Source organism: Leptonychotes weddellii, chromosome 2, assembly GCF_054177405.1.
Source record: "Leptonychotes weddellii isolate Sample4059 chromosome 2, ASM5417740v2, whole genome shotgun sequence".
Taxonomy (NCBI): domain Eukaryota; kingdom Metazoa; phylum Chordata; class Mammalia; order Carnivora; family Phocidae; genus Leptonychotes; species Leptonychotes weddellii.
Window position 1 is genome coordinate 20467625 of NC_138370.1, and position 12369 is coordinate 20479993.

At 38.0% G+C, this 12369-nt stretch overlaps 1 protein-coding gene across 5 annotated transcripts in view; it reads left to right on the top strand.

Moving 5' to 3' along the window:
- Positions 1-12369, top strand: part of DLC1 (DLC1 Rho GTPase activating protein) — a 394038-nt gene that overhangs the window by 210148 nt on the left and 171521 nt on the right. The window contains exon 1 of one of the 5 annotated variants that reach the window (XM_031028313.2): positions 8697-9372. The exons of the other annotated variants lie outside the window; for them this stretch is intronic. Coding sequence (XP_030884173.1) covers positions 9234-9372 — 139 coding nt within the window. The 5' untranslated portion in view covers positions 8697-9233. Of the gene's footprint in view, positions 1-8696; positions 9373-12369 lie in introns of those variants that run through there. 5 annotated transcript variants of the gene reach the window in all.

Here is a 12369-nt window from a genome sequence, read left to right on the forward strand (position 1 = left end):
TCAAGCCAATAGTGAGTGTGAGGGAAAATTAGGGTCAGAAACCCCTGAGTTGGGGCACCTGGGTGGCTCAGTTGTTAAGCATCTGCCTTCAGCTCAGGTCATGATCCCAGGGTCCTGGGATCCAGCCCCGTGTCGGGTTCCCTGCTTGGCGGGAAGCCTGCTTCTCCCTCTCCCACTCCCCCTGCTTGTATTCCCTCTCCCACTCTCTCTCTGTCAAATAAATAAGTAAAATCTTAAAAAAAAAAAAAAAAAAAGAACCCCCTGAGTCTCCAATTCAAGATTAAGGAAGCAGTGCAGGCACCATGTTTCTTAAGTCTGTTAATGAGGGTCTCCCCCTCCCCCCACAAAAATAAATAAATAAATAAATAAATAAATAAATAAATAAATAAACAAATAAATAAATAAATAATAAAAACAAGAAAAGAAAAAAGAATTTGTCCAAAAGAAGCACTTGCTAATAATTTCCACTGCCCTCCATCATCTGCTTTTTTCCTCAGTAGGGAGTATGCTCAACCTTCTATGCAGATTCCTTTTTTTCAGGTGAAGTTTGCAGACTGCCACTTCCTGTACAGCATAATTTATGCAAATGAGTTCCATCTCCCTTAATTCTACTATTTTTCCTTTTCTCAAAACTTTTCTTTTTTACTTTCTTCTTCTGACTTGTATTTATTTAGCTTTTTTTTTTTTTTTTGCCAGTCAGAAAAGTAAGAGTTTCATTTTTTTTCCTATTTTTTTTTCTTAAAATATTTGTGAAGAGATTTTTGGCTTCCTATTTATCAGGAAGAGACTGTGAAAATTACATTTTCTTTTTCTGCTAATATTAGCAAAATACCTGTTTACTTAAATAATCATATTTTTAAGTTTCCATTAGGTACCCCAGAAAGGAATATATATCCACACAAATAACATATCCTAATACAATAGTGGAATCCAATAGTAACCTGTCATTATTGAGTTTAAATCTTTTTATTGTTTTGGCTAATAACATGCCAATACTAATAACATTGCATGACATTATACTAATAATTATTCAACATAGAATGAGTCTTTCATGACACCATTCAAATAAATTTTATTATTAATAGTATCTAAAGTGCCTTATTATAAAACTCTCTCATACAATTTGGCCCAGTAACATAGCACTGGGATAGTATTTCCTTATATACATTCCATACACACTCCAAGCCAGTAATCACACTCTAAGCAGCAGATTCCTCCCCACCTCTCTGTGAAGACTTATATCTGATTCTCAAAGCTTCAGAGTTTTGATGATTTGCTTTTATCCCAGAATTTTCAGTGGTATCAGAATGTGAACCCTGAGCATCTATTTCCCAATTCTGTCACCTCCATATGTTCTGTAAAATGCTTTCTCATAAAATCCATTAATTTTTTTCAATTGAGTTGTTTCTATTTTGCTTTTTCTGATTTGTAGAAGTGCTTTATTATAGATATTAACACTCAGTTATTTATGTTGAAAATATTTCCATTTATCATTCTGCTTTTTTTTTCATCACCCTCAAAATAACCCTCATGTACCTCATAGTGAATCTCACCCTACCCTCTCCCTCATCGCCAGCCGCTGGCGAGCACTGAGCTAGTGTCTATCACTGTAGTTGTGTCTTTTATAGAATTATCTGTAAATGGAAGAAGGTGCTGCCAATATCATACAAGTGTTTGTACAAATATATGTTATCATTTCATTTGAGTAACACCTGAGTGGATTTAGTTGGTAAGGGTATGTTTAACCTTTTTTTTTTTTTTTAACGTTAGTCACCATACAATACATCATTAGTTTTCTTTTGTTTTTCTTGGTGTTATCATCTATATTTTACAGTTTTTTTTATTATTATGTTATGTTAATCACCATACATGACATCCTTAGTTTTTGATGTAGTGTTCCATGATTCCTTGTTTGCGTATAACACCCAGTGCTCCATGCAGTACGTGCCCTCCCCAGTACCCATCACCAGGCTAACCCATTTGGTACTCTGACATGCAAATTCTAATTGCTTCAGTCTCCATAAACTCTGATGTCTATCACCTCAAGATTTTCAGGTTATGTTTGGTTTTCCTCTCTTTACTCTGTGCCTAGAAAATACCCCCAGGCAGTAAGCTGGAGCCATGGTAGAGCTCATCTTTTTTTTTTTTTTTTTTAACTCTCAGAAATCACAGTCCTGCATTACCTATTGTGCAATTTCTGAAAAACATTATTTTATATTTTGTGTATGTGTGGTAGGGGTGGTGGCATATCATCAGGATCCTTTCATGGACAAAAGCTAAGGCAACCTGTGAAATAACTTTTTATGAAAATATTCAAACCTGTTAGTACTGGCAGTATTTTGGGGGTCCTATTAATAAATAACATTTATTAATAATATGGTTGAAAAGGTATAATCAATAGGTTATATTAACATAGAAAAATATTTGTGTTCCTGTTTGGTCTGACTTCAAAATTATCCCTGAATGCATATGCTCGAGTATACCATTCAGTTATTATCCCTAATTGCTTTTGATTTTATAATTAGCATAGCATATTATTAGAGGCTATTGATAATTGTTAAGATCCAAAAGATAATCAACATCTGGCATTCTTTATAGAGACTTGTGGCAGTGAGTTTACATGAAGGTAAAACGAAGCATTGAATATTTATTTTTGTTTCTCAGAAGGACATCTTTTATTCAGAATCAGCAAGAGCGTGGTTTTTTTGGTTCCAATGTCAACATAAAGATACATATAAAACTAGTATGAATTGAAATAAATGCAATTTAAAAGCAATTCAAATAGTCATAATATACTCTAAGTCTCAGTAAGCAGAGAAATTACATCACTGTAATTCTGTGTCATATGTTGGACTCCTTTAATTCATAATATACTGAAATTTTATACTGTGAAGAATAAACAGTAGGAGAATAAAATGACAAAAGGAAGAATAAAAGGAATAAAAGAAAATGAAGAATAAGAGCAAGGACATTTCCTTGCTAAATTTCCTCCTAAAGTTTTAACTATGTCTGAAATTTATTTTACCAGTAGATAGTCTATCCTTTGCTAAGGCAATATAAATTATAGATGTATTATTTCTTTAGCACTAGTATTGGTGATGCATCCCTGTTAATTTTTCTATATAACTGAAAATATTTTAACCTTCTGAAATCATGACACAGAAAAAAAAAATCAGATATCCTTACATTAAAAAAAAATTCTGGAAGCATCACTACTTCTTCTTCCCATTCTCTAGTACTTTTTCTTTCCTGTCTTTCTGCCAAAATTACAAGTATAGAAAACTAGAGTAAACTAGTCAACAAAAAATGGAAAGGAAATAATTGAGAGAGGAGTAAACCAAAACAAACAAATGAACAACTCCAAAGACACATATTCAAAGCAACTTGAAAATAGCTTGAGGAAAGTGTAAAAATGGCCAATTAATTTACTAATAGGTTAGATTCTGTGGAGATACTTTTTAGAAGAGGAATGAGACCACCTACCCCAGTAGAGTTATTTAACCTTTTTGTTTAACCTTTTTGTTTTAATCTTTTTGAAGTCCTACCCCACTTCAGTAGGACAGGCCCCATCCTGTGGGATTCTGTATGCTTTACTTCCATCCCCTTCTGTACCAGAATCGGGGATCTAGTTAATCCCCTTTATAGCAATTGTGAAAATGCTGTCCTAAGATCACAAAGCTATCAAGGGGCAGGACTGAAATAAGGTCTGTCTCTGCCTTAGTCTATTTGGGCTGCTTTAACAGAATGCCATAGACTGGGTGACTTGTAAACAATAGAATTTTTTTTCTCACGGTCTAGAGGCTGTGAAGTTGATCAAGGTGCCAGCGGATGTGGTGTCAGGTGAGGACCTACCTCCTGGTTCATAGACACCATCTTTTTGCTGAGCCCTCACATGGAGAAGGGGCAAGGAGGACCCCAGGTTCTCTTTTATAGGGCACTAATCCCATTCACGATGGCTCGATTCTCATGACCTAATCATTTCCCAAAGGCCCCACTTTCTAATACCATCACATTGGGGATTAGGTTTCAACATATGAATTTGGAGGAGAACACAAACATTCAGTATAGAGCAGTTTCCTTTCTCACAGGCAAGGTGACTTTTCTCAGCCCAGATGAAGAACTTTGTTTCAGAAAGCGGTTAGTAATGAGATTCAGTAGTTAAAAAGGAAAGAAGGTATTATTGTGTCAGGAAGAAAAGAACGTTTTTCTTTCCTCATATTCACTTCTTGTTTTTTACTTTCCTCATGTATCACAAGAAGTGAATATGAGGGGGAAAAAAAAACATGTATTACTCAACAGTATTCCCCCAACAAGTTGATTTTATTCTGAAAGATAGTGTGATTTTGGTATATATCAGGATTTGTAGAGAAATAGTCTCTGAAGATCTTTGATTGCTAACTCCCATTAGTTTCCGAGTTTAGAACCCCAATATATACATTTATTTATAAATTTTATCCATATTTGTGTCCTCTATATATTAGAAAAATAGAAAAACTCAAAGAGCTTTATAAATAGACATAGATTCTAAGGTTTTCTTCTTGCCCTCCAAAGAGACTCTTGTCTGCCCTCAGGTTGGAGATCACCAGTTTGAAGAATATTGTCCTTGTGGTCTATTGGCCTATCAAGCATCAATAGATACCTAATTGATAGTGTAAATAACCTTGCCTTGAACCCTTTGGTTGAAGATATTTAACAATTTATCACAGAGGAGATTCTCAACCAAACTGAATGAAATCCTTAGGGTTCCAATTGTGGGAGTGAATTAACAAACAAAATTGCCACTTGCACCAGAGTAAATGCACTCAAGATGATCATGCTAAATAAACAAAATTCAAAATGGAAACAGGGATTGGCAGCATGTAACCTATATGCTAGGCATTCTTCATTGGAAAAAAACAGGAACCATTTATATAGTCCTCAGAGTTACAGAAGCTTCATACTACGAATTTTGTCATGGGCTTTTGGAGACATAGATACATAATGGAGAAGAACTTTTGTGGAACTGCCGCCCTTAAGCAGACCTATTATGCCAGATAGCCACTGTCATTCACTTAACCTGTTGTCCTGTTGCAGGGGCTAGGTCTCTCACAGGGCTTAACCAAATGGGGTTTTAATAATTTCCTTCCTGTTCCAAAGACCCAGATATAAGCATGGCATTGACTCTTAATAAACATTTCATTTCCCATCATTAGTCATACTATTTTGAAGGAAGCTACTAGCACTTTGGGTAATTCTAATGTTCTCATTACTCCAAAGGAGGCTTAAATGAGTTGCGTTAGCAAATAAGAGTAGCCATAAGACCAAAGTGGATTTATGCTACACAAGCTTGGAAAAGAAGGTGTCCCTAACATTAGATCAAAGCATATAGGACCTAGAAACACTATAAAATTAAAATTTTGTTTGTAGTAAGAAGACAAAAATTATAAATTAGACAAAATTAAATAAAATCTATAATACATTACCAAAATGGAATGGTTTTCTTACATGGAAAATATTAGGGACATACTTGAGCAAGAATCTCTGGCTTAATATACAAACAAGAGTCCCCCAGGTCAGACAGCAGCTCCACCAATGGCTGAAACTAGCCCTTTATCACAAGAAAAAGGAACTGAAAAGCAATCAAAGCATAATGTTGCTATCTTCATTTCTCTTATAATTCCCAGCAGGATTTGAAAAAAAATCAATAAACTTCTCATATTCCCACTTTCCCCATCTGCCAAGCTGAGATAACATTAATTATGGTATACTATCCTCACCTCTTAGTCAGAAGAGACTTGGGTTATTTGAAATTTGTGGAAATAAAACTTGAGGAATTATTCTATAAATGGTGAATTTTGAAAAGCACTTCTTCTGCATGGAACATTTCTTCTAATGGCCAATAAATACAGTCAGAAAACAAAAAATAAAAATAATTTAAAATTGGCAGTGTATTAGATAGTTTTTACATCATACCCATGATACATGGCTGAGACTCATTTACAAAGAGTTGAAATATCTTCACAATGAAATTTGAATTTAATGAGTTTTTAGAAATGAGGGGTAAAGTTGCCAGCCCTACTTTGGAATATGGTAAAATCAATAATTAAGCCCACCTTGCTTGAAAATATAGCTGTGCTCCCTTTCTCCAATAGGCTGTCATTTTATAAAAGTTACATTTATGTTCGTAAGTTTATATATATATATATATATATTAGGTTAGGTCTTTGGACTCTTCTACCAAATGGAACCTGTGCTTAGAATAAGTAGGCTTTTTTAATACCTGCTGAGATGAGCTACAGTGAAGTACTAGGAGTATTGTCTTTGAAAGAGCATGTCACGGAGGAGGAGGGTATTTTAGAATACTTTGGAGATCATTTGGAGTGTCCTATCATTAAGCAATATGTGTTGACTAGGCCTTTGTTCTCTTGATTCACTGCCCTTCAGTTTTCATAGCTGGGATCATCTAAAACCCCTCTGAGACTCAGGCTTCTTTCACACCGTGGGCCCAGTGGTGACTTTATTTGGCTAAGATTAAAGAGTTTTGGCCTTTATCTTAGTATCAGCTGAGCCTAGATAAACCCTAACGGGTCATTATCATCACTGTCGTTTAATGTCATTTAATTTATGAGCAATCAAGTTGATTGGGAGGCTAATGAGTTTTGAATACAAACAGCTCTGGGTATGAATCCTAGGTTTACTTATCATCTTTTGTATAATTAAGTTGTCAAAGTTCATGGGAAAGAGGTTGCATGCTGTAGAAATTTGGGGACTCAGGAGATTAGTGTAAATTGAAAAGGATTTCGTGCATAAAAACAATTATGATAATAATTAGCATTCACATTTACTATTTCACCTTTCTCAAATCTCTTCTCTCTGCCCTCCAGCTTCCTCATCTCTTAAAGAGGAGATAATAATACCTATAGGGGTCTACGTACGTGGGTCTATCTATTTACAGTGCTAGAAGAGTTTTTGGCATGTCATAGGACTCAATAAATGGTGTTTCCTGTTCTATGTTTGGGTATAGAAAAACTTCATGCCATCACAGTCAGTCACTTTGCATGACTCATACAATCAGCTGTTGATATTCGTGCTGAGAATGGTTGTATGTTGTAAATCTAGACTGGAAATTTAGGTGAGGTCAGTGCTTAAGAGGAGTTAGGAATCCAAGCCACCTTTTCCTTCTTTGTGCTACCATAACACTTGGTACATGCTTCTGTCATAGAATTTATGACACTATTTTGAAATGATTTGTGGCCAATGGAATTTCTCCTCAAAGACAGAGTTGATGTCTTACTCATCCTCAACTTTCCCATGCCTAACGCAGAGTGTGGTTCACTACTTATGTATGGTTACTTCATACTGTTCCTCTACAAACAGACCTGCCCTGTTCAACCTGACCGGAAATGAATCAACCTGTTTCAAGGTGCCCAGACCTCTTTGAAGGAGAAACACATACGTACACACGCACACACACACACACACACATCCACGCACGCACACGCAGACTTCCAGTACTTTGTTTTAAAATAGAGCCATGTATTAGGCAATCAAATTTTTTGAGATTTTTTTTAATGGAGAATTTTCCTTCGGAATTGGCTCCCACGGGGCACAGAAGTCCACATAGCTCAGCAGTTAGTACTTGTTACCTCCTGATCTATGCCCAGCCCAATGATAAGGCAAAGAAGACAATATCGAGATGCACATTCTCTGTTGGAGAGACTCATGGGCTTTAACAATTTGGGAACAATATGATTGAAGACATGTGGGTTACTAATAAGCAGTGCTACAAGTGTTAGCTATAACTCATGAGCACAATCTCGCTATTTTAATTATCATCTTTTGTATAATTAAGTTGTCAAAGTTCATGGGAAAGAGGTTGCATGCTGTAGAAATTTGGGGACTCAGGAGATTAGTGTAAATTGAAAAGGATTTCGTGCATAAAAACAATTATGATAATAATTAGCATTCACATGGTACTGCAATTTACAAAGTACTTTTACAGCATTTTCTAATTTCGCAAAGGTTATGGACTAGCCCTTAGATACTATGGTGATGCCGATAGTCAGCCTCCCTGCCAAACCTTGAAAGTTAAAAGATGGCATTTAATGGAGAGTGAGGAGGAGAGGATTAATACTGCATAAAAAAAGCAGAAAATCAACCAAATTCATTGGCAGAGGAATAGATTTATTCGGCATTTTAGAAACTCAAAAACAGATCTTGTTAAAGAAACAGTTGACCCATATTTTGATTTCATGGTGCTTGCCAGTTTTTTTACCCTTTGGGAGAGAGTTTTTGATGTGCAATTATAATGATGAAGTTTGCTTACCTGGAACTAAAAGATTTTCAAAACCAGGGGACATTTGAACCTTATTTAGAGGCAAAACCTAGAATTATTTGATTACACCACTTAAAGTAAGTAGAAGCATAGTTAGAAGGGGATATGAGGAGGTGATTAGTGTTTCCTTTAAAACTCAGGTATCCATTTCCTAGAGAGAATCCAGACTGACGTGTAGGATGCTTGCTACAGCCTTCCTTCCCTCACCCACAACTAAAGGTTGAACTTTCTCTGTCATAAACAGCCTAATCTAAAACCACGAGGTAATAAACTACATCAAAAACTAATGATGTAATGTATGGTGATTAACATAATAAAATAAAATTTTTTAAAAAAAATTAAAAATTAAAAAAATAAAACACAAATGAGTTAATCAAATGCAAAGGTGCATGAGAAGTTACCCCGAAGAGCTGAAGAGAACCCTACCTGCCACCCCTCATCTCCCTCCCTCACTTTTTTGCCTCCTGCTCTGCCTTTTCCTTCAAAAGTGCAAGGTTAACCTGGATTGCCAGGGAAGGAGACAAGTTATTAAATAGACGAACGGCCGAGCTTGTACCAAGAGTCAAGTTATTGGATTACACAGGAAGCTAGAATCATCTAGATAGCCACGAAGGCAGCCTGAGCGCTGCGCGAGCGTGTCGCTGGCTCATTTGTAAGCCCTTCCAGATGTGGCAGCCGCGCGCGCTTGGCGGCCGTCCAGGAGGCCGCCTGCAGTCGGCGCTTCCCGGGCCGCAGCGCGAGCCGCAATGCCGGGATCCTGAGGGCGCAGGGCTCGCTCGCGGCTCGCCCCCGGGCCCGGCGCGCACGCAGCCCGGCCGCCCGCCAGAGCCACAGCCCGCAGGCGGCGGAGGACGTCTGCAGCGGGAGGAGGCCAGCATGGTCTCGGCGCCCGGGCTGCGCTGAAGTCCCCTGCGCGTGGATGGGGGACCCCGAGGCCCACGTGATGGCTCGGCCCCTGCGAGCCCCTCTCCGGAGGTCCTTTAGCGATCACATCCGAGACTCCACGGCTAGAGCCCTGGATGTTATTTGGAAAAACACCAGAGACAGAAGGCTGGCAGGTGAGGGGCGCGAGGGGGAGGGAGGGATGAGAGGTATTAAAAGGAAAGCAATTCAGTGCACAGACGCAGATATTAACTCGGTTAATGAATGATCTCATCGGCTGGATAAAGTTCATCACTTTATCCAGTCATGGCAATGCTTTCCATCTACCTTCCTCTGGTATTTAACGTTTCTGGGCTGGTTTTTTCTCTAATGCCTCTCTGGTTTCTGGTCTGATTATTTCTAGATAAGGTTTTATGAGAGGTGTGGTTTTTTTTAACCTTGAAAAGAAAAGCAAGGTCCTTTTGAGTGTCAGGAAATCAGCGGTGATGAGCCGTGGCAGGCAGAAGGAGCGAGGTCTGTTGTGCTGGCGGGGGTCCGTGGTGGGGCTGGTCTGGCCCCAGGTGGCCTGGTCTCTGCTGGAGAAGGGCTGTGTGTCCCCGGAGTGATCTGCGCTGCCCAGTGAAAGCCTGCTGGCATTTCCTCTGGCAGCCTGGAGCTGCTCTGAGTTCCAAGAGGGTGTCAGGTACGCTAGAGGCAGGCGTTTGAAATATAATAAAACATAAATACAGTGGTGCAATTCAGGCTTATTAGGGCTCATGTGACAGCAACCAAATGGCAGAGGGTGTTTTAAGGGGTACACTAAAACAACTTCTGCCTGATCCTGGTATTAAGAATGTAAATTGATATAAAATAGCATCTCACGATAAAATAATCTCTCTGAGTTCAAGACAGGTATCCTAGTCCTGTTTCATGGCTCCTCCTTGTTTGCTCTGTAAGTCTCTGTATTTATGTCATCTACGTGAATGGGTCAGAGATGATATTTTCTTAACCTTTTTGGTTAATCTAGTTGCTTTTCATATTCTGTGGTGGAGTTCTGAATTGTTAAAAATATTACAAGTGGCCTCCAAGTGTCAACAGATTTCTGCACTGTGCGTTCTTGATAAAAGGTCCTTTGACTTTCACATAATAGTCCTGACATGACTTGAAGAGAGGGAAATTTAAGGGTTGTGATTGTGATAACAGATTGTGAAGATAACATGCTAGTTATATCCCTTCGTAGGCTATAAGCTTGTCCTAAGTGCTCATGAAAATCTTTCTCTTTGTTAAACTAAACAATATTGCCCAGTACAGGGCAGGGTAAACAATGTCAAGTCTAATCATAAAGTACAGGAGAGAGAGCAAAATATTTTAAATTTAGCCATTTTATTATGGCTTTAGAATAAATATGATGCCTTAAAGAAATCCAACTTTCCGTAAGTTTTTTTTAAGCTGTAGTATCTAGTGATGACAGTTTGCAAATGGCCAGAGGAAGTTTAAGAAATAAGATATGGGAATGTAAAATCCACAACTATAATTGGTTGGCCTTTAAAAAAAAAAAAGTAGATCATTCATTTTTGTCTTATTTGACAAATCCATTGTCACAAGCAGAAAGGTTCCACAAATAATGTCTTATTAAAGACAACACAAAAATATCTTGTGGTTTGGTGTTTTAACTTGAGAGTAAGACTAAATTAAACATTCCTGCTTCTCAGGATTCCCCTTATATTTTCATAAATGATGAGATTTTGACAGCTCTTGACCTCCTAGAATAAGGATATTATTCCTGGAAAGTTGCTGGCCCTGTCTTGTCATTTATATATGTGTGTATATGTATATGGGGTAAAAAATGTAGCATCGAATGAAAAACACTTAAAGAAAAATAGTTACTTTTTATATGTGAGGAAAGTTAAACATTTCCACAGCTTTAACAGCAAATAGGATTTTACCTGCTCCATGTCCACTGAAGAAATTCTTTATATTGCCCAGTTTTTCTAAGATGAGTATGACCTATTAGGTAATTCACACAATAGAGAATCCAGGTACTAAACTTGAAAGAAAGAATTTTGGCTACCACAACTGACTGGTGACTAGGGACTTGGACCCTTTTCATGCCTCCCCTGTGTTTGGCACACGGCTCAGAGCTCAATCAGTGTTTGTCAGATGGAGACCAATTTGGTGCACATCCAGATCTCAAGAGCACTTACTTTTCTCCTTCTCCTCAAACTTCTCTGCACCTAACCTTCCTGCCGACCAAAGCTAAATGATAATTATGAGTTATCCACAAAAAGTCACTTCTCTAAACACCAGATACAGTCTTTATTTTATATCATACCACTCTGCCCTCTGTTGCAGAGTAGTACCAAGTCCAAATCTCCTGCTTCACTTCATGTTGTGAAATTAATGAAGGGACAGGTAAACAAGTGTTTTGAAGCCTCTGAGGAAAATACTTCCTTTTAATACTACCTGAAGTGTTAATTTCATGATGATCATTACTTTGTTGACTTTCATCAAGTCTCTCAAACACTAATCTGAGATTTCAGTTTCTTCCAGAGGTTTAAGATATTTGGCCATGAGACAAAGTTTTAAGTTTCCTTGTTTGGTTATTTTCTCTCTCAATCAATCAATCTCTCTCTCTCTCTGCCTGTATGTGTGTGTCTCCCTCTGTCTCTCTCACCCACACAAATACACACACTCTACATAACTTAACAGTTCCTAGTTCTTCTACCCCACATGATGTCATGTATGAAAACCATCATTAACATTTCTTTACCTTAAAATCCTTTATATATAAAATAGGGATTCTGCCTATTATTTTTAAGGATCCCTGTCCTTGTGTAAATGAAATACAGAATTGCTGCTAGGAAAAGGCCTTCAACTTGTAATGAGTGAGGGAACAGACTGTCTTAATTGTATCCTCCTTTCCATGGAAGTGCCTTTTTCTGCCCAACCACAACCCATAGAGTTTCTCTTACTCCTGTTCTCTCTCTGACCATTATTCCCAAACCCATAGGTTTACAGTCTCTTTCCTAAAAGCAGAAGATGGGGGCGCCCGGGTGGCTCAGTTTGTTAAGCATCTGACTCTTGGTTTTGGCTCAAGTCATGATCTCAGGGTCCTGGGATCGAGCCGTGTGTCGGGCTCTTTGCTCAGCAGGGAGAGATTCTCTCTCTCTCCCTCTGCTCCTCCCCCCATCAAA